General features: G+C 49.9%; 2 protein-coding genes across 3 annotated transcripts; one reads left to right on the top strand and one right to left on the bottom strand.

Annotated features, from left to right (window-relative positions):
- Window positions 1-6820: 6820 nt before the first annotated feature.
- Window positions 6821-17410, bottom strand: CCS (copper chaperone for superoxide dismutase). 2 transcript variants are annotated; one of them, XM_026483118.4, is made up of 8 exons: window positions 17048-17410; window positions 16628-16700; window positions 12046-12183; window positions 11652-11829; window positions 11037-11097; window positions 7433-7510; window positions 7258-7361; window positions 6821-7144 (listed from the first exon to the last, which is right to left on the bottom strand). In XM_026483118.4, the coding sequence occupies exons 1-8, from the start codon at window positions 17084-17086 to the stop codon at window positions 6991-6993; spliced, it is 825 nt and encodes a 274-aa protein (XP_026338903.1). In that variant the 5' UTR covers window positions 17087-17410; the 3' UTR covers window positions 6821-6990. The 2 variants fall into 2 exon arrangements, with proteins under 2 accessions (XP_026338903.1, XP_026338904.1); XM_026483119.4 differs by lacking the exons at window positions 6821-7144; window positions 7258-7361 and adding an exon at window positions 10285-10471 and having other exon boundaries at window positions 7419-7510.
- On the top strand, window positions 17309-22389 carry CCDC87 (coiled-coil domain containing 87). Its single transcript, XM_026483117.4, has one exon. It carries the CDS (start codon window positions 17346-17348, stop codon window positions 19929-19931), a length of 2586 nt encoding a protein of 861 aa, XP_026338902.1. The 5' UTR covers window positions 17309-17345; the 3' UTR covers window positions 19932-22389.
- The last annotated feature ends 207 nt before the right edge of the window (window positions 22390-22596 follow it).

The following is a 22596-nucleotide window of genomic DNA, read 5'->3' as shown; positions in this document are numbered from 1 at the left end:
CCTGAGCCAAAATCAAGGGTCGGACACTTAACCGATTGAGCCACCCAGGTGCCTTGAATTTAATTTTTAAAGTACTAAGTTTGTGGGGCGCCTGGGTGGCTCAGTTGTTAAGCATCTGCCTTCAGCTCAGGTCATGATCCCAGGGTCCTGGGATTGAGCCCCGCATAGGGCTCCCTGCTCTGCGGGAAGCCTGCTTCTCCCTCTCCCACTCCCCTTGCTTGTGTTCCCTCTCTCGCTGTCTCTCTCTGTCAAATAAATAAATAAAATCTTTAAAACTAAATAAATAAAAATAAAGTACTAAGTTTGTTATCAAATAAGTTAAGATCAGACATTTACATTCTGCTGATGTAAAAAGCACAGAAACAAAGTGATCAGAAAGATGGGGAAAGATCTTATTTAACATTATTTATACAGATTCTACCTCCTCATGTAGCTAAGCAGCGGCAGAAAGCTTCCTGACATGGTTGCAGGTTCTGAATGAATGAATGAATGAATGAACGAACGAACGAGTGAGTGAATAACAAAATAATAGTTAACACTGAACAGTTACTAAATTTGCCAGGTGCTGTGCTTTGCACGGGCAATCTTATTTGATTATCATAGTAGGCCCATGAGATTGGCCCTACTGTAATCCCCATTTCACAGAGAAGGCGGAGAGGCATTCCCCAAGGTCACATAGCTGGGAAAGCAGCAGACCTGGGATCTGGACCCAAAGCCAGCTCATCGCTATTACATTTTCCTGGATATATGCATGAGTTAGAAGGATTATTAAACATGGCCATACATAGAACATAAAGGCAGTGTTGATAACACTGGCAAGGAATTCATTCATTATGTAAAGATGCTTCTTTGTCGTAAATACATTTTCAGAGCCAGAAAAAAATCCGTCCTTAGAATGTTTTTAGGATTATGGCAAAAAAAAAAAAAAAAAAAAGGGAAGAAGGAGAAGAGCCAACTTCTAATAGATTACTTGGGTTTAATTTGAACAAATCAAGAAGAGATCTACAAGTGTGGGAGTGTGGGGACAAGGAGGTAGTTTACACAATTTTTCTTGCCTAAATAAGGTAATAGAATTAAGAGATTATGAAAACATACCTTACAGGCTTAATCTGGATTTAGGGACCATAGTTTGTAAAGCCAATGCCATCTGTAGGGTTTGGCCTTGGAGTTCCTGTTACCACAGCAACAATTTAAAGAAGACCCAGCAGGTACACTTAATGCAGAGTAAGAACTGCCTTCGACATTTGCAGCCCCAGAGTGAGTAGCACCTGTCCTGGGGATGAGAACCCCAACTTCTTTTCAGCTGAAAAAGTGTTCCTTTAGTGGGTAATCTATCTTAATACCAGAAGATATAGAATTAAAACCAAACGTTTGCTGAAGTAAATGAAACACATAGTGGTAATATTTTCAAGCTCACAAGTAGATTTCTGTCGTATTTGGGGAAACCTGAATATATTTGGCATTTACAGTATGAGTAACGTTAAAGAAATGTTGACATATTAGAGAATCTGGCAGATCAGTCTTGGTTTTCTAATTTAAAAGGTGTCATCAAGAAACTGATTTTATGAGCCAATCACAGGAGAAAAAAATATTGTTATGATTCCACTTATATGAGGTCCCCAGAGTAGTCAAATTCATAGAGACAGACAGTAGAATACTACTTGCCAGGTGGTCGGGGGGGGGGAATGGGCATTCACAACAATGTGAATGTAGGTAAGCCACAAAAATGTACACTTAAAAATGGTTAACAGAGGGGCCCCTGGATGGCTCAATTGCTTAAGTGTCCCACTCTTGATTTTGGCTCAGGACATGATCTCAGGGTCAAGAGATCAAGCCCTGCCGTGGGCTCCCGGCTGGGCATAGAGCCTACTTAAGACCCTCCTCTCTCTGGGCGCCTGGGTGGCTCAGTCGGTTAAGCGGCTGCCTTTAGCTCAGGTCATGATCCCAGGGTCTGGCAAATAAATAAATAAATAAATAAATAAATAAATAAATAAATAAATTAAAAAAAAAGATTCTCCTCTCTCCCCCCTCCCCCTCTCCCCCTCCCCCCACCATCACTTGCTCAGGGGCATACTCTCTCTCTCTCTAAAGGAAAAAAAAAAAAACGGAAGTGTGCCTGGGTGGCTCAGTCGGTTAAGTGTCTGCCTTCGGCTCAGATCATGATCCCGGGATTCTGGGTTCCAGCCCCACGTTGGGCTCCCTGCTCAATGGGGAGTCTGCTTCTCCCTCTGCCGCTCCCCCTGCTTGTGCTCTCTTTCTCTCCCTCTCAAACAAATAAAATCTTTTTTTTAAAAAAAGGTTAAAATAGTAATTTTGTTATTTTGCCATAATAAAAAATGATTTTTAAAATTTTATTTATTTTTATTTATTTTGTAAAAGATTTTTATTCATTCATTCATTTGTAAAGATTTTATTTATTTGACAGAGAGGGAGAGCATAAGCAGGGGGAGCAGCAGGCAGAGGGAGAAGCAGGCTCCCCACTGAGCAAGGAGTCTGATGCAGGGCTTGATCCCAGGACCCTGGGATCATGACCTGAGCCAAAGGCAGACGCTTAACGGACTGAGCCTTCCAGGTGCCCCAGATTTTTATTTATTTTAGAGAAAGAGAGAGAGAGAGACAGTGTGAGCACATGTGGTGGAGGGGCAGAGGGAGAAGGAGAGAGAATCTTAAGCAGACTCCACACTGAACACAGAGCCCAATGCAGGGCTTGATCTCAAGACCCTGAGATCACCACCTGAGCCAAAACAAAAAGTCAGATACTTAACCAACTGTGCCACCCAGGTGCCCCTCCTTTTTTTTTTTTTTTGAAGATTTGAGAGAGAGCGGGGGGCGGGCGGTCGGAGGCAGAGGGAGAGGGAGAGAGAGTCTTAAGCAGACTCCAGTGTAAGTGCAGAGCCAAGGTGGGGCTTGATTTCACAACCTAAGATCACGACCAGAGCCAAAACCAAGAGTCGGATACTTAACCAACTGCGCCACCCAGGCGCCCCCCCCCCCCACTGCCAATAAAATTATTTTAGATGCTAAAACCAGTAGGCAAATTCTGATGAGAAATGGAATGTTAACAGAGTTTCCAGGCAGCAGCTCCCCACAAGATATTTACTAACTGCAAAGGGAAAAATTTTAAGGTTACAGTGGCAAAACTCAGAAGACCCCACCCTAACCAAGTGATCCCATTAAACCACAGCAGTAATAAGATATGTCACCACAATGTGCTGAGAAAGGCGCAACTTCACGTCTGTTGGTATTCAAGCCAAAGAGGCACAACCTCAATTTAATCACAAGAATATGTCGACAGACCCAACTGAAAGACAACCCACAAAATACCTGACCAGGACTCATCACAAGTGTCAAGCCCAGAAAGTGAAGACAAGGAAAGTCTGAGAAACCGTCACAGACTGGAGACCAGGGAGACAGGACACCTCAAGGCAATGTGCCATCCAGGATGAGATCCAAAAACGGAAAGCAATCGTTAGCCATAAAGCTGGCAAAACTTGAACTCAAGGTCTGCAGTTTAGTTACTAGTCCTGTGTCAATGGTAATTAACTGGGTTTGATAACTGCACTATACTTAACATAAACTAACATTAGAAGAAGCTGGGTGAAGAGAACAGTGAACTCTCCACTGTCTTTCTTATGTATATGATTTTTAAATAGAGATATAATTCATATACCATAAAATTCACCCTCTTAATGTACAATTCAGTGGTTTTTAGTATATTCACAGGGTTGGGCAATCATCGCCACCATCTAATTCTGGAACATTTTAATCACCCCAAAAAAGCAACCCTGTACTCATTAGCTTCCAATTCCCTCCTTGCCCTAGACCCTGGTGACCATGAATCTTTGACTCTGGATTTGCCTATTGAAGACATTTCGAAAAGAATCATACAAATAGGGGCACCTGGGTGGCTCAGTCTATTAAGCGTCTGCCTTTGGCTCAGGTCATGATCCCAGGGTCCTGGGATGGCTTCCTGAGTCAGGCTCCCTGCTCATCAATCTTCTCCCTCTGTCTCTGCTGCTTCCCCTGCTCGTGTTCTCCCCCTGGCGGAGAGATCCGGGGGGTCAAAAGAAAGTGTCTGGGTTCCCTGAAACGCAGTGTAAAACCACCGGAGTTACACAATTGTGGGGCAGTTTGTGGATGAATAATTTTTATTTTAATAGCTGTGTATGTATGTTCTTTTTCTAGCAAATGTCTATTTATGACAAACGAATCTCACTTTCCATACTTTACAACGAGAACCAATAATAGGGTGGTTAAGAGTACAGACCTGGAGCCAGACCACATGGGTCTGAACTAAGACGCTGCCACATTACTAGCTGTGTGACCTTGGGTGAGTTACATAACCACTCTGTGCTTCCGTTTTCCTCATCTGTAACATGGGATAATAACAGAAGCTACCGTGTAGTATTACCTTGAAGATTAAATGAATTACTGCATGTAGCGGTTAGAAAAGAGCCCCAGGGCGCCTGGGTGGCTCAGTGGTTAAGCGTCTACCTTCAGCTCAGGGCGTGATCCCAGAGTCCTGGGATCGAGCCCCACGTCGAGCTCCCTGCTCTGCTCCCTGCTTCTTCCTCTCCCTCTCCCCCTGCTTGTGTTCTCTCTCTTGCTGGCTGTCCATCAAATAAATAAATAAAATCTTAAAAAAAAAAAAAGAAAGAAAGAAAGAAAAGAGCTCTGCACTTAATAATCACTATGTGGGTATTAGCTAATATGATTAAAATTTCGTTTTTAATTAAGTTTCAAAGTGAATAAAAATTTTTTTAAAGTATTTGGTAAATGACAGTGCAGATGGGTTTGTGGATGTGGCCGAGATTGAGAGATAACACAAAAATGACTGAATTTGGCAAAGGTTTTCGAACTGTGCTCCCAGGAGCCCCAGGACTTTTGGGAAAGCCTTCATCAGGGCTGAGCCTGTTTAGCCGCAGTTCCACATCTGCTTCACAGCTGGGCCTTCAAGATGTTTCAACCGTGTTTTGTGATTTAAAACTACAGTTTAAAATCTACATGGTTAGGGGCGCTGTGTGGCTCAGTCGGTTAAGCGGCTGCCTTCGGCTTGGGTCAAGATCCCGAGGTCCTGGGATCGAGCCCTGCCTCAGGCACCCTGCTCAGCTGGGAGCCTGCTTCTCCCTCTGTCCCTCGCCCCTGCTCATGCTCTCTCTCACTCTCTCACAAATAAAAAAAATAAAATCTTTAAAAAATAAAATAAATAAAAACTACACAGTTAAAGGGCACCTGGCTCAGTCAGTGGAGCATGCGACTCTTGATCTCAGGGTTTTAAGTTCAAGGCCCACATTGGGTGGAGAGATTACTTAAAAATAAAATCTTGAGGGGCGCCTGGGTGGCTCAGTCGGTTAAGTGTCTGCCTTTGGCTCTGGTTATGGTCTTGGGGTCCTAGGATTGAGCCCTGTGTTGGGCTCCCTGCTCAGTGGGGAACCTGCTTCTCCCTCTCCCTCTGCCCCCCACCCTTGCTTGTGCTTGCTCTCTTTCTCTCAAATAAATAAATAAAATCTTAAATAAATAAAATAAAATCTAAAAAAACCCAAAACCTACATGATTAAGGGTTTAAAAGAGAGAAAAGCTAATGGGGATGTTGATTCTTCAAGAGTGGAAACAGAGTGGTAGGGTTTGTTAAGAGGTTTGGCCATAAGAGGGTTAAACCAGCTGTCATTCCAGAAGGAAGGTGAGAGGAGGTCAGGGGCTGGCTATGGGCAGAGTCCATGAGGAGCTCCTGCCATGATCTGGGGTGGGGGAAGACAGCCTGGGCCCCAGGCTTAAAAGGGGGTTTGGTTCCCAGGAATCAAGGGAACTGGAAAGCAACCAGCACAGGTTGGCAAGAAAGAGTAGGGTCCAAGGGCTGGGGCTGGACGCAGAGCCAGCAGCCTTGAGCGAGAAACAGGCAAACCTAGGGAATGGGAGCAGAGCCAGGCACATCTTCGCAAGGCCAGCTACCTGGAAAATCACCTGCCTCGTTCCAAGCAAACATGGTAAGGGGCGAAGTTTGTATTTTGACAGCCCACTGTGTCATAAAAGCAGTTTTGTCATGGATGAGCAAGCTTGGCAAAGTCCAGTGGAGGGTACGAGTCGGGGGGGGGGGGGCAAGGCGATAAGTGAGGAGGCCCAAAATCTCTGGCCCCACACATTAGTCCTTGGATACCGGCCATCCCTGTGAGAGCGGGGCTTGGCTGGGGCAGCCTCCAGGGGCCCTATTTGGCCTCAGATGCACAGCTGCTGTTCCCTTAACGTCCCACGTGCCAGGTCCTGCGCCAAGCACTTTGCTTATTAGGTTAATTAAGAGTCTTTTACTTGTGAATTAAAAAAATCAACTCAAGCCAAATTAATTTAAAAAGCAAGAGGAAGGGACGCATGGGGAAAATCCAGGAGTGTCTCCTGACCCCCAGGTCAGAAAGCAGCTGCCTTCAGAAAAGGCCCAGGGCAGGCGCCCTGGAGCGCCCGACATTATCCAACTCGTATGTTCTCCCTCTGCATCCGGCTCATCCCTCCCCTCAGCAGACAGGCTTTTTCGGACACTCAGCTGACAAGGCAGGGAGAAGAGGGCCACCTGCAGCTCCCAAATTCCCACATTATAGGTCTAACCACAGGGAGAAACCAAAGCAGGACCTGCGCGGACAGCAACAGGAGTGCTGTGGTCCCACACTATAACCCCGAGGAGGAGGGTGCTACCCTCACGAGGTATGGAGATTTCAATCCAGTTTTGTTTGGCTCCAAAGCCAACAGGTGTTCCTCAGCGGGAGGAGAGACGCAGAAGGACTATGTCCAGCAAGCCCATAAAGGGACACCGGGACACGGACAAAACCCAAAGTTCCATATGAAAATAAAACTTTACTTTGCCAAGGGAACATCATAGCGACCCTTCACACCCTGTACCCAAGTTCTCCTGGGACCAGGCAAGCAGGGCCTCCCTCCCCTCTCTCTGGAAGCAGACGGTGCTCAGCTGGGAGAACGGTCACACACCCGAGGCTGAGGCCGTGCTCAGAGGTGGGCAGGGGGCTTGGCTGGCTCCTTTCGTCCCTCACCAGCAATAGGCCGGCCTCGCTCCTCCCAGATGGTGAGGCCATCACAGGAGCAGATCTGCTTGGGGTTCTGGAAGAGGCCAGCAGAGCGTGCGATGATGCCACAGGCCAACCTGCAGAAGAACGTGTGGTCAGGAGCGGGCCCTGGGCCCTGGTCTGGGTCCTCCGGGGTTGACCACGCACCGCTGGCTGAGCACAGCCTCCTGCTGGGGGTGGCATCACTCACCTCTCTCCTGAGTTCCCCGTGACCTTGGATAAGGGATGGCCACCCCGGCCCAGGTCGTCTTCTCCCTCATCGATGACAAGGCTTCGGCCAATCACATCCCATACCTTTGAGGGCAGATAAGAGCCTCAAACAGTGGACCTGTTAGGAGAGCTCCCCACCTTCTTTTCCACCATACCTTCAGCTGCTCATCCTCTATCCTAAAGCTGGCTCGGCCATCAGCATCAGCATGGACGTTCCCCAGGTCCCCACGGTGCTGCAATGAGACCGGGGGAGAGAAGAGGGGCGCATGAGGCACAGCTGCTAGCTTCTGGCTTCCCAGGATCCGACTCCCCTTCCCAAAAGTACCAATGTCCTCCTCTGGGTATAGTCTGGTACGATAAAGGGATGGCCTAGGACACCAGGAAGGCAACTGGAGACTCCCTCCCGGGAACCGAATTCCTGGACAGAGACTCCCTTCCTAGGAAGTCATGCCCACTGAGCCAGACTGTGTCTCCTGCAAGACTGTTGCCCTCTCTGCATCTCAGCCTCACAAGCTAGCCCCGTAGCTGCTGCTTTGCGAGCCCAGTTCTCCAGGCTCTTGTTGACTCTAAGCCCTTGGCAGTCTTCCCCTGGGCTTAAGTTGGCCAGGCTTGGCTTCCTGACCATAGGAAGCAGCCAGCAGCATTCCCTGACTCCCAGCCTCCAGGAACAGAGAGAAGAAACACAAGGAGCAGGGGGCCTGTCCCACCCCCCAGAAGCTGGCTCTGCCTACCTTCTCCCTTTTAAGGCAATACAAAATGTCCTAACACATCTATAGAACACCTCCTACATCAGACATACACCGCCGGCATGGGGGTGGGGTACGCACGCAGTTCCCACCCTGGAGGAGCTCGAAGCAAGGTGGGGAGACAGATGCAGAACAGACCAGTGGTTATGAAACACAGACTAAGTACAGCAGTGAGTAGGTTTTCTGCTGACCGGACCTTACTGGCAAGTCACCGAGGCCCACGTCCGTGCAAATAAACTGTCTCCAACCGGACACCTTAGGCAGGAGCAGATGCCTATGCCAATGTGGGCTGGTGCACACGGCCCTGCTGTGGTGCATGGTCACAAAGCATGTCACTGTGTGACGGGGCGGGTAAGCAGCAAGAAGCACCGCTTCTGCTTTATCTGGTTTTCCAGAAAGACGTCCGTTGCTGACACCTGACACCGTTACCCTGCATTGGCAGCCTTTCTGGCAGAAAGATCAAGGAAGTGGAGGTGATACGGAGCCTGGAGGAGCATCTTCAGGACTGGGCTGCGGGAGTGAGCAGCCTGGTGGTGTGGCTCAGAGGCATGACCCAGCAGCAGGGTCCTCTCCCTCCCCTGCACTTGGGCAGGCAGAACTGGGCCGCAGGGCCTTGAATGTCACACCAGGCAGCTGGGCTGGGCCTATACACCGGGGAGCCAAAACCGGGCGTGGACAGGGGCATGCCACCGTTACTCTGTGCTTTGAAGCAATCCCTCTAGCACAGTGCGTGAAGAGGAAGGACTGGGGGGCGGTGAGAGAAGACGAGGCACCCTGGAGATCAGTTAGGAGATGTGCAAAGGGACAACCAGCCTCTGGTGTAAATCCCCACACTGAATTCACTTCCAGCTGAGCAAAAGCAGAGGCAGAAATCCCAAAGGAACTCGTCAGGCATCATGGTGGCCTTGGCGGTCCTGATGTTACGCAAGTCTTCCTCCACCTCCATCAAGGACTTGGGAACGGCAGGGCAGCTGGCTCCAGCCCCTTCTGATTCCCTGCCCTGAGAGGGGCCCGGGCCACAGGAGGCCAAGGCACAGGTGGCAAGGCAGTCTCTCACCCTTCTGATCTCAACTTCACAAGTGACACAGTGCTGCCAGTTCCCAAATGCCTCATTCATGCCTGGGGGGCTGGTTCACGCCTTGGGGGCTCTGCCTATGGAGTTTTCTCTGCTGTGCCTGACATTCGCACTCCCTCTTCTTCACCTGTTTAATCTCTGCGCAGCACCTTTCACGGCTAGATGAGGATAACAGCCTCTACGGTGCACCTTCCCTCGTGCTTACATCCTTGCGGGCTCCTCCACTGAGTGTGGGCTGGACCTAGGGTCACTTGCTAGATTCGGTTACAAAAAGAGAAGGGCTTGGCTCGGTCTTGGATGCCCTCTCTCACGCACTTGCTCTGAGGGAAGCCCAGCTGCTGTGTGGTGAGCCGCCCTAGGAAAAGGCCCACGTGGCAAAGGACTGATGTCTCTGGCCAACAGCCAGGGAGGACCTGAGGCCTGCCAACGGCAACATTAGCCTTCAGATGCCGGCAGCCCCAGCCAACACCTCGATCACAGTCACCCGAAGCCAGAGGCCCCCAGCTAAGCTGCACCCAGGTTCCTGCTCCAGAGAAACCGAGAAGATGAATGCTTGGGGTTTTAACCCCCCAAGTTTGGAGTGATTTGATGCACAGCAATAAATCATTGCTGCACTGAGCGCAAACACAGCCCCGCACAGGGGACCCAACAAAAACTTGTTTGGCTTCTCCAACTTCCCAAGGCAGGAAGGGAAGGAGTCAAACTTCTGACCATTCAAAATGTCACAGAACTGTCCAAAAAATCAAGTATGTGAAGTGAGAAACATGCACCACAGGGGCAGCTGGGTGGCTCGGACCGTGAAGCATCCGACTCTTGGTTTCGGCTCAGGTCATGATCTCAGGGTCGTGAGATCGAGCCCCACATCAGGCTCTGAGCTGGGCATGACGCTTGCTTGAGATTCTCTCTCTCCCTCTGCAACCCCCCCCCACATGCGCTCGCTCTTTCTCTCTCTTAAATAAATAAATAAATCTTAAAAACAAAACAAAAAAAAACAAAAGAAGAAGAAGAAGAAGAAAAAACAGGCCTTCCGTAGTCCTCAGACCTTGCAGGCCAGAATCCAGCAGGACTCCACTAACATTTATTTGACCACCACTGACTGTTTTTACAATAAGCCTGCTCTTACGGCTACAAGAACTGGTTTTCCCATCTCTGTGGCAGTATCAAGTTTCTTGTTAAAAAAGTCTACCTTAGTTACATGAAATGATGTCTTGATCTGCTTCAAAATATCGGTGGAGAAAGGCTGGAGGTGTAGATGAAACAGGACTGGCCAAGAGTTGGACTGGCCAAGAGTTGGTCACGGTTGAAAGTGGGTGATGGGGACACAGGAGCTTGGGACAAGTTTCTGTACTTTGGAATGTCTGAAACATTCCATGCTGGATTAAAACATGAAAAATAACCAAATTTACCTCAGGAAAAAACTGAGTTAACTTACAGCAAAATGCAACATAACTAACAGAACAAGCCGTATGCAGATAAGCAAAAACCAAGGCGGCATGCCACTCACTGCCGACGGGAAGCAATTCACTGGTGAAAAGTGAAACCCTGGGCCAGGAGCTGCACCATCAGGAACGGCCTTTTTAGTTCAGGTAAGATCTTCAACTTCCACACCTTCAGCTTCTCCAGGAAGCTTTCTCCCACTGCCCACATCCTTGGGCTCAGGCCGGACCGGTGCTTATACTCTGGGCTCAGGGCCTCCTACAGGCTCCTGCAAGAATCACCTCACTGCCCTGCAACCACGGGGTTCTCGGGGGTCTCCCTCACAGGACTGTGAGCTCCTGGGGGGGCAGGTCTCCACCACAGAAAGGGTTGATGTTTCTAAATGGAATAAAAGTGAGGGGACCCCACCAAAAAGGAATCGCTAAGGCCCTAGGAGCAGCCTACTCTGCCTGAGGCTTCAGGCCCTCTCAAAGCCTAAGCCTCCCCCAGATGGACACTTACCCGGTCGGAGTCCTGAGGGCCCCCGTGAGATGCTCCATCAGGGTTAAAGTGGTCCCCACAGCTAAGAGGAAAAGGTAGCAGGTGGGCAGCAAGACACTGGCTCCCAGGCCAGCTGATGTACCCTCCCACTTTAATGACATTTATCTCATTCACTCACTCAACAGACTCACTCTGTGCCAGGCTTTGGGTTGAGGGCACCAAGAAGAATCTGATGTGGGTCCTGCCCTCAGTAAGCTTTCCGGGGAGACACAGATGAGAGGGCAAAGAACTGCATCACAGCACAACAAACACCGTGACACGGGGACCTGCCCTTCTGTGTCTAGGAGTCACTTCCACCTCAGGGGCAATAAGGTGGCTACGGACAGGAGCATTAAGGTCAGATTTGGGTTCAAATCCCACCCCACCATTCACGTGCCCTGGGGCCTTTGACAAGTCATTTAACCCTCGGAGCCTCCGTTTCCTCGTCTGTAGACTGGGCCTGGGTGTACATGCCTCACGGTACTTGTGAGGACCGAGCGTGAAAGTGTGTGCAGGTGGCTGAATACAGCCCCAGCACACCACGGATGCATGAGTGGGGGGATGAAGATGCCACGGGGGAGGTTTCAGATGACTCACCTGTTGCAGCTCCCTGTGAGGTCCCCAAACTGATGGACGTGGAGTCCATGAGGCCCAGGCTCCAGGCCATCAATGGTCCCCTCGATGAGGCAGCGTTCAGGGGTCAGCTGCAGGAAGCGCACCACCCCTTGCACAGGACCAGGGCCCTCCAGAATGGCAACTGCTGCCCCCAGATTCTCTGCAAGGTATCAGATACCCAGGCTGGCTCGCCACCTCAGTTAGCCCCACACCTTCATCAGCTCAGGAAGGGCAGGGAGAGAGCTCCACATAACGTTCATGCCTTCCCCAAAGCCACTCGAACCCCAAACCCCCAATCCTATGGTTTAGATGTGTAGCAGCTCCAGGCCACCTCGCTCCCAGAGAGGCCAAGGCCAGGGCCATAGTGGCTACTCACGCAATAGGCCACTGCCCATGCCCTTGAGCACCGCCTGTCGCCCTGTGCCTTCCAGAAGGGCCTGCACCTCTTCGCTGGGCAGGGTGGTCTGCACCAGGACCATCTGGTTCTCCAACTGCACTTCCACACTCTGGACACCTGGAAGGAGAGAGAGGGGAGGCAGCAGAGGGCTAACAGCCCCGTGCTGGAAGCAGGGAAGAGAGAAACAGGTCATTCTCCTTCCTCATCTTTGCCAACCTTCCCATGGTCGGAGTCAAGCTCCGAAGCTGCCTTCTGGCTATGTGAGGCCCTCAACCTCTCTGAGGCCGTATCTTTATACACAAAGTGGGGATAAGGCTCCCTTACCCCCAGGAGTGTTGTTTGTCCTTATTACACACAAGGCGTTCTTTATAACATAAATAATTACTTTAAAAAGCGGGCCATCCATAAATAGCCCATTATTCACGATAGCCAAAAGGTGAAAATAACCCAAATGCCCATCAACAGATGAATGGATAAAGAAAATGTGTACCCATTATTTCTCAGCCATAAAAAGATAGAAGGGAATGAATTGCTCATAATGCTACCACAGGGAAGCACCTTGAAAATATGATGTTAAGTGAGCGCCAGTCACAAAAGCCCACGTTAGGTGTTGCCATCATGGACAAAACGTCCGGAACAGGGAAACCTCTAGAGACAGAGAGTAGGTTAGTGGGTGGGGGAATCGGAGGCTGATGGCTAAAGCGCACGATTCCTTCGTGAGGGGCTGAAATGTACAAGTGAGAACGGTGATGGCCGCACAACTCGGAACATATTAAAAAGCACTGAACTGTATACTTAAAATAGGACTATTTTCTGATATTTGAATTATATGTCAATAAAGCTGTTACACACCAAAAAGGGGGGGCAATCCCCATCATCATGAGAGCTCACATCTAACGTACGTGCACTGTACTTTTGCCTACCCGGACACTGCTCACCCTGAGAAGCAGCCCCCACCCTCCAGGCTGGGTTGGGACCCCCTCCTCTGTCCTCCTGTAGCAGCTTCCTCTTCCCCTGCGTGAACTCACACTGCACTGATTACAATCCTCTGTGAGTGCGGGAGCTCTGTGTGGTCCACAAGGGTCAGGTTCAAAAGTTACTGTGTCTCAATTGCCCGCCAAATCCCCAACATCACCCTGTGTGCAGAAGACTGCGAGATGATTCTGACACATGCTCAGCTTTGGGGGCCATCGAGCCAACTCAGAGAAGGAAGAGAAGGGGCTTCTCTTTCATTCAGATGTTCAGGGCTCCCAAGCCTTTTAAGAGAACTCTCCAGCCCTTAGCCAGCGCACAGGGGATGGACTGGGAATGATAAGGCTGCTCTCACCTGCAGGGCTTACACCATTCTATGATCTTAGCCAATGTGTTTGTTCCTCTGCAGGGTAAAGCCCAGGGGAGCTGTGGGCAGTCCAGAAGACAAAGGTTAAATAAGCCATTTCACACTGTTGAGATGGTGCTCTGTGAACCGAAGGCTACACTGACTGTTGGCGTTCGCTTCATCTTTGGTTTCCCTTCTCCATATTCTCTCAACAAATGTGTGCTGGGCATGGAGGTGGCCAGAGTCAGGAAAAACACTGGTCCTTGTCCCAGGGAGCTCAAAGGCTGTAGAAGCCAGGCTCTGCCTGGATTAACCATCAGGCAGAGACGGGAATAACAAGCCCCAGGGTACACGTAGTTGTTCAGACTCCTTCCAGCTCAAAAGGAGGCACAATTGGGAAATGCTATTGGGGGAGGCAGCACCTGAGGGACAGGAATATCTGGGGTGTGGTTACAAAAGCTCCCACAGACTTGTTTCTTCAGATCCCCCTGCAGCGGCAGTGACACCGTCAGGGGAGGGACAGAATTTGCAAGACATCAGAGGAACACCCGCATCCCCTCCCCTGCACATACAGGGTGATTTTGTGAAAAGAAAACCGTCCAAGTTACCAAACTGGCCCTCACTTCACACAAAATTTTATCCTGAGTCACCAGGCAGCCTGCAGAGCATGGGGAGCTCTGGGTCCACCTAGAGATGCCTCTGGATGGCCATGGCTGCAAAGGGGGTCCAGGGAGGATAATGGAGGAACTCCTGCGGTCTGAGCCTCCAGGGGATGCCAAGAGCTATGCTCTGCCTTACACGCATCAGGATGATGATACTGTCCTCATCTGGCAGGTGAGCAAACGAGGCTAGAGGGTGACACAACTGGCCTGAGGCCCCAAGCCTGGAAGGCAGCCTGTCCAACCCCAAAGCTGATGCTCGGTCTCCTCGACCCACGGACAGTAGGGTTGAGCCCCTAAGCCTGATTTTTGGAGGCTCCCAGGGCCCAGTGAAGCACACAGTATGAGAAACTTTGTCTGCTCGCCTCATTTAATAAGCAGACACTAAGCACCTATCACATGCCGTGTTCCAGGCAGTGGAAGCAGAGCAGGGAACAAGTCAGGCGACATCTCTGCCCCATGAAATAGCATGTGTTCCAGTGCAGGGACACAAATGTCCAATACACGCGCACGAGAGATGCAGATAGTGAAAGGTGTGATCAATGAAATAGGTGTTGGGGAACAAATGGGGGGCGAGCCACTTAGGCTGGTGAAGGAAGGTCTCTCTGAGCCTCTAAGCAAAGGCCTGAATGTAGTCAGGTAAGGGCCTTCCAATGCAGGACACAGTATGGGCAGGAACGACCCTGACACGTTCTAAGAAGGGAGCTGTAAGTGGAGACGAGTCAAGCAAGGCCCAACAGGAACCTGGATTTTAATTTTAATGCACTGGGAGGCCATTGGGAGAAGGCACAGTGTATAGCGGTTGAGAGTGTAGACTCTGGAGTTGAAATCCTGAGTCTGCCACATAGTAGCTGTGTGGCTTTAGACGAGTTACTCAACCTTTCTGCTGAGTTTCCTATTCAATTGCTTCCCTTGCAAGTGGAGATACTACTACTACCTACTTCACAGGGTTATTAAAGGCCTAAACGAGCAGGGCAGTGATATTATCTAAGGTATAATTTTAAAAATCACTTTAGCTTTTGTACGGAAAAACTACTGGAGGGGGCAAAAGAGGCAATAGGAAGCCCAAAGATGAGGTTCTTGTGTGGGTCAGGGAGAAGGTGGCTTGGATTCGTGTGAAGGCCAATGTCTGGAAAAAAGAGAGGCTAAATTCTGAATATATTTTAGATATACAGCAGATAAGACTTTCTGATGGACTCACTCCCATGCAGGTGGGTTCCTGTTCTGGGGTCTCCTAAGAGCTGATTCTCTGCTCAAGTGGGAGGGCCCCAGTGGGCAGCTCCCCGTAACTATGCACTTCCTGAACTCTTGAACTGTGCCTGAACCAAGAAGAAGGCTGGCTCCCTAGCTGAGCAAGATTCAGTGCGGCTGGTGCAGAGTGTGGCCAGGCCAGCCCTTGCTTAGCTCAAAGCCCAGTAAGAAAGAAAACAAGGCCACAGGGAACTCTAGGGTGTGTAATAAGGGTTCAAGAAAGCGGGCCTTGGGCTGGGAGCTCCTCCCATTTATTCCTAGAGGAACAGAACCCTCTTTCCCAAAGCCCCAGGCCTCATGAAGGGGGCAAATTTCTCTCTCTCTCTCTCTCACTCTGCTTCAATATCTGTCCCCAAATGCCTCTGCCCAGACTGCCACCTGTAAGGCCTTCCTCTCATAATTTCTAAATTTTAGGGAGCTCTCACTGCATGCCAAAAATTTTTCTAAAGTGCTTTACATGTATTTACCAACTTACTCTTCATGACAATCCTCCAGAGTAGCTTCCATTATCATGCCATTTAAACGCCAAACAGGCAAAAGTAGTAACATGCATGAAGTCTAAGTGCCACTAAGTGATAAAGAAGGGATCTGAATGCAAACAGTCTGACTCTGAGGCACATACCCTTATCCACTACTGTTGCCCTGTAACGGGCCAAGTGCCACCACTGTCCCAGCTTCGAACCCATCCTATCGCATCTCTTCCCAGAACTGCTCTTCCATGAGCAATGCTTGCATGCTCACCGTTACCTGAGGGCAGGGACTGTGTCTGAAACATTTGTGAACACTTCTCCCTAAAAAGCCCCCAGCATCTGGTCCATACCTGCTGAATGACTGGATGAACATTTAACAGGATCAAAGGAAGGCAGTTCACAGTGCCATGCTGGTGGCTCTGCCTTCTCAGAAATTTCTATTGTGCAAGGTCACCTCCAGACCTGGTAGCTGGCTTATAAGAATCGGGAGCTGCCTAGGATGGAACATAGCCAGGGCTGCTGTTTGTTTTGTCAAGATTATGCTGCTTTGCAGGCAAGAGCTGCCTGCTATCCAGGGACCTCCCTCTGTAGGTGGGGCTGTCTATACTCAGCCTAGCTCCTCACTCCCTGGGCACCTGAGATGTAAGATACCAGTGTGTCGGACCCTGTAGGGGCTCTGGCAGGACAGGCTTGAGATACGTACTCTACGCTCTGTCTCTGGGTCTCTGTGTGACTCTGAGGACATTCTTTCCTATCTCTGGGTTTCAATTTCTACATCTGTAAATGGGAGTAGTGCTCTTGGTCTAAGAGATTTGCCGGCTCCTTCTAGACGCCTGCAGACTCTCCGTTGTTCTGGCTCTTACCTGCCACTCCTTGCAGGGACGTGCGCACCGCGTCCACGCAGCTCTGACAGGTCATCTGCACTGTGAACTCCAGCTGCAAGGGCGGCACGGACGGGCTGATGAGAGTCGGGAACCCCCCTTGCGTGACCCTGTTTCATTACCCCCCCCCCATGACCACCCCAAAAGGCCTGGGGAAACCCCCTCACGTGACCCCTTTTCAAGCGCCCTCATTATCATTCGTGACAGGTCCAAGACCAACCCCCAAACCTCCAAAGTTAACGCCAAGGGCCCTCATACCTCATAGTCTCGCACCCTTTTCCCGCGGAGGCCCCAGGCCCCACCCCAGGTGCCTACTCCTTCCCCCTTTCCTGCGTTAACAATCACCCTAGGGGCCGAGGCTCTCTGCCCAGAGAGGCTCCCACACGAGGCCTCGACCCTCACCGTGCAGGCGGTCCCGCGGTCCCCGGAGTCCGTAGCCATCCCGGACCCAGTCACCAGCCTTCGGACCCGAACCGCTCCAGCGTTGAAGCACAAACCCCTAACTGCGTCGCGGGGAGGCGGAGCTTCGGAAGCCACACTTTGCCCCGCCTCCTGGTGCGCGCGCACGTCAGGCCCGCCCTCCCGACGCCACGCGTTGGAAGGCACTGGCTGCGCAGGCGCACTCGGACCCTCCGGCCCCTGGTTGCCTTAGTAACCTCTTGGCCGCTTTTCCCAGACCTCCCGCGCCGGCAGCGCAAAGATGGAGCCCTATAAACCGGAACCCGAGCTCCAGCGCTTTTACCACCGGTTGCTGGGCCCGCTGTCTCTCTTCCCCCGCAAGGCGAGGCGCCCAGAATCTCAGAAGCGCCTCCCGCCGGAGGTCCCGCTGCTGTTGCCCTTGCCGGTCTCCCGGCTGACGGTGGAGTCGTTGTGCCGCCAAGTGTCCAAGCGGCTGGCCAACAGTGGGCTGGCGGTGCGCGTGCCTAATGAAAGCCGACAACGTTTCACTGAGGTCATCCTGGACGAGCTAAAGTGCAGCTGGCAGGAGGCTCCCACTGAACCTAGTCTGAGCCACTTGAACAACCAGAGACTGAGGAAGCGGCTCCTGGCCTACGTACTGCTCAGCAGCGAGCAGCTATTCTTACACTACCTGCACCTGCTGAAGGCCATGTCGACCCGCAGAGGTGTCTTCACTGAATCAGCCACACTCACCCGTTTGACTGCCAGCCTCGCCAGGGACTGCACAATCTTTCTTACCAGCCCTAAGGTCTATCGTTGCCTGCTCGCCGACTTCCTCGCCCTGCTGAAGATAGAACAGGCCCACGGTGGCATGCATAAGCTGCGCCCGGTAGGGCCTACTGGGGCTTTCAAGCTTTACCCTGTCCCGTGGCTTCACAGCACCAGCTTTGCGCAAGTACCAAGCTGCGACCTCAACCTGAACTACCTCATCCAACTCAGCCGCCCGCGGGAGTTTCTCTGTGAGCCTGAACTGGATCCAGTGAAGGAACTGAAGTCCATCCCCCAGCTGAAGGGGAAAAGGCCCCAGCAATGGCTGTCCTCCATGCAGAAAAAGAGAGACAGCAACTTCAGTTCCACACAGATTGTGTCACTGCCCAAGTACTCTGTGACTCCCACCAGCAGGGCTCCCTCCACCTCCTCCCACTTGCCCCTCTACTCCCAGCTCCAGAGGGGCCAGTCCTTGCCCTCTCTGCGTGAGGGCTGGAAACTAGCAGATGAGTTGGGCCTTCCTCCACTCCCCCCTCGCCCCTTAACCCCGCTGGTCCTAGTTCCAGAGAGCAAAACAGAGCTGGCAGGGGACACAGTGGCTGAGGACCTGAAGCAGATGATAAAGAACATGAAATTGGAGAGGACTCACTACTCACCCCTGGACTCAGGCCTGCCCCCACTCCTGGGGGCCCTGACCCGCCGCCCAGCTGCAGCTCATCGCATGCAGGAACTGCAGAGAATGCTGAAGAGCCTCGAAGAGGAAGAAGCCACTGGGCGGTGGGGCCTCCAGTGCCCCAAATCCTTTCCACTTCAACCACAGCCAGTGACTGTTACTTTGAAGCTAGGAAATCGGGCTGTGGTCCAGGCAGCTGCTGTGCAGATCTCTGAGAGAAACTTTCTGGATTCCTTCCATGTTGACAGGGCCGGAGTCCTATATAACCACCTGGCTGGTGAACTAGAACCCAAACTTATTGAGGAAATGGATATCGATTTCTTTGTTGGCAATAACATCAGGGAGGTCTACAAGGAGTTGATGAGCCGTGTCTCTCTTGACCACTTCTCTTTTGACCAGGGACCCCTGGTTGAGCCTGCAGCCAATAAAGACTGGTCAGCCTTCCTGTCCTCAGCCTTTCTACATCAAGAAAAACAGTATCGCATCATCAATCCCAAGTTAGCTGGACTTTATCCCCAGAGAGCAAACATTTTACAGTCCTCTGATAAGGCAACCTCCCTCATGTCACTCCAAACAGGCAAAGCCTGGGAGAAGTGGTCAAACAAAGTCTCATGGATGAACTGGTGGAAAACCACCTTGTCTGTGGGTGACTATTTCAAGTACCTCACCAACCAGGAGTCAGATTTCCTCCATGTCATCTTCCAAATGTATGAAGAAGAGGTTCCTGTGGAGGACATAGCCCCTGTCAAAGAGTCCCTAAAGATTCAGTACCCACCTCCCTTGCTGGAAGATGAAGAGCCAGACTTTGTGCCAGGAGAGTGGGATTGGAACACAGTGCTAGGGCACAGGCTAGGAAGTAAAAAGATCAGCCTCCTGGGAGAACCCTACAAAATCCTGAACCTACAGAAGCGTCTGGAGCGCCTGTGGTCCATGCTTGAGGTCCCCGACAAGGACCGGCTGGACATGGCCATCAAGTACAGCTCCAACGCCCGTCTGAGGCAGCTGCCTTCATTGGTGAGTGCCTGGGAGCAAGCCCTGAAGCCCATTCAGTTGCGGGAGATGTTGCTGGGGAGACTAGAATGGTTTGAGCGACAAGCCTCTGATCCCAACCGCTTCTTCCAAAAGACTGACGTGGGCCTGAGTCGCTTCCTGGAGGAGAATCAATTCCGAAACCGTCTACACAGGAAGATCAATCTAGTGCAGGCTCCTTTGGCTTCCCTCCTGGAGGAGATTGAGTTAATCTTTGGTGAGCCAGTAACGTTCAAAGGGCGGCGATACCTGGACAAGATGAAGCATGACAAGGTGGAGATGCTCTACTGGCTACAGCAGCGACACCGGGTCCGCCACCTGACCCAGGGTCGGAAGGCCTCTCACCAGGCGGGGCTGTTCAAGAAGCCCAGCAGCCAGCCTTTAATAACTCCTGGGAATACTCCCATTACTCAGTGATAATTCCAAGTGCCCTCCCATCCCTCCCTCACCCCCATACACCCGGCAGATCCTCCAGATGTCTTGACCGCTTCAGAAGACAAATTATCTGGGAGTGCGGGATTCGGGAACATTGTGCTCCCAACTACCAAGGGACTGAGACTAATACTTTATTTTGACTGTAAAGTGCTCATAAAAGAATCCCCAAGCCCAGAAACCCAATATTCACATTTATTTCAAGCCATTCACACCACAGCCAAAATCTCATACATCCAAAAAAATTGAGACCATCTGTTGGATTTCATCGTAATGAAATGTCAGACGGAGGCAAACCTTCACCTTTGGAATACCCCAGCTTAGCAGTTATCACACTACATTTAAATTGGCCGATTAGAGTCCCAAATCAAGAGGTTCTATGACATGATGCTTAAGAGCCAGGGCCCTGGAGTTAGAAGACGATCTAAATCCTGGCTTTGTAACCTCAGGCAAATTCCCTAACTTCCCTGACCCTCGACCATCATAAGATGAAGAGGTTGGGTCCAGGTTGTCACTTCCACTTCTAGGATCCTGTTGGTAGAGCTCAAAACTTGTATTACATTTTTACCAGTTAACACAAGCACGTGGTACAGAGAACACAAGGGTATATACTGAAAGGGGAGTCTCCTTCCCGTCTCAACCTCCCATACCTCAGTTTCCCTCTCTGGGGAACTGTAAACATCTACGTTACTCAGCAGAAACAGACCATAAGCCATAAACATGGTACCTGAGCTCACTGAATAATAGAATGGTAGGAGGTGATAAACACTGCAGACTAAAGAAAAAGGAGAGTAAGGTAAGGAGACAAAGGCTGAGGGATGTTGTTTTAATGAGGATGGTCAGTACAGGCCTCACTGGGAAGGGAAGGTTTGAGCGAAGGCCTGAAGGAGGGAAGAAGTGAGCCCTGTGGACATCGAGGATAACTCCCTTGACACCCACTACAAAGCGCTAGGCAGGCAGGTTCCTGGAGTGTTCCAGAAAAGCAAAGTGGCCATACGGGTGGAGCAGAGCAAGGGGGAAAGATGAGTCAGAGCGGTCATAACGGGATGCCAGGGGGCAGGTTAGATTATGTAAGGCCTCATAGGCTATCGTATGAACTAGTTCAGAGAGAGCCTATGCATATCTGAGCATGTTTGCATATGTTATCTATGCGTACGTGTATAACTACACGAGTAGTAGCACACTATACTGCTGTTTTGCCCCCTTTCTTGTTTTACCTAGCATTCCTGGAGCTCATTCCGTATCAGTACACATGGAGCTGCCTTATACTCATGATAGCTATATAGTATTTCACTGTTTGTATTCTTTTTATTATTCAACTAGTCCCACCTTAATGGACATTTACAAACACAAAATGCTCTAGAAAACATCCTTGTTCATCTATTTAGAATGTGTAACTATTTCTATAGTTTAAATTCTTGAAAGTGGAATTATGTATAAGCATTTACATAAAAGCCTAAGCATTTGTAATCTTGTTAAGATATTACTGATTGCCCTCCACAAAGGTGGTAACAATTTGCAGTATCATTAACGTTGCATGACTATATTTCTTTCCCCACTCTCCAATAGAATGTTATCAAATTTTTCAACCTTTACCATCTAGTAGGTGAAAAATAGTATCTCATTTGAGTTGTGTTCTCATTTCTCTTATGAGTGAGGTTGCATCTTTCATATGTTTAAAAGCTGTTTGTATTTCCTTTTCCATAAAATGCCCATGTGCTTTGCCCACTTTTCAACTGATGTTGACTATCTTTTTCTTGATTTTTCAGAGCTCTTTATATATTCGGGAAATTCAGCTAACATATTAGTAGTTAACACTTATTAAGTTCTTACCTTATGCAGAACACTTTCCCTACATGATTTCTGAGACTCCTCACAACTACCTTGTAAAGTACGCATTTTAATAATATTTTGTGCTGAGGAAATGAAGGCTCAGATAGGTGAAGTAACTTACCCAGGGTCATAAAGGTAGTGAATGGGAGAGCAGGACCCGAGCCCATGTCTGTCTGACCCAGAAGCCTACCTGTGTCTTTTTGGCATACTGATTCTGAGAGATATGGTAAAACTCTTAGACGCAGCCTGTCTTACCTGCCTGCATAGGTATTGTGAATGCCTCTGACTTCCTTCACTCATCATTGGCTGACACATAAACTTCCACTTTGTTTTCCCAATAAAACAGCATTTCTCAAGCGTTTCCACCCCCATTCCCCTTAGAATGGAGGAACACAATCAAGCATTTTGATCAGGTATGAGGGATTGGGGTCGGGGAAGGTATGAGGGTGGAGGGAAGTCGTGCTAGCTAGACTGAGGCCTGAGAAATTTATAAAGTCTTTTATTTTTGAAATTTATGCAAAATTTGTATTCTACTCCATAGTATGTCCATTTTTTAAATATAAAAATGATGCTTGAAATTACTTACTTTGAATTAAACCGGCCCTCGAGGTAGCTATGCTGTATTTAGTGTTTATATTGTGGCTTCATGTCTCTCCTGCATAATGCTGAATTCTCCAGAAGTTACACATAACCCAGGTGAGAAACACTTTACAGCAGGGATCAGCAAACTTTTTCTGTATAGGGCCAGATAGTAAATATTTTAGGCTTTGTGAGTGATATGTTCTCTCTCACAAGGCTCAACTTTGCTTTTGTTGTG

This window comes from Ursus arctos, unplaced genomic scaffold (assembly GCF_023065955.2).
Source record: "Ursus arctos isolate Adak ecotype North America unplaced genomic scaffold, UrsArc2.0 scaffold_23, whole genome shotgun sequence".
NCBI classification, from domain to species: Eukaryota; Metazoa; Chordata; class Mammalia; order Carnivora; family Ursidae; genus Ursus; species Ursus arctos.
This window is presented reverse-complemented; position numbering and strand designations above follow the sequence as displayed.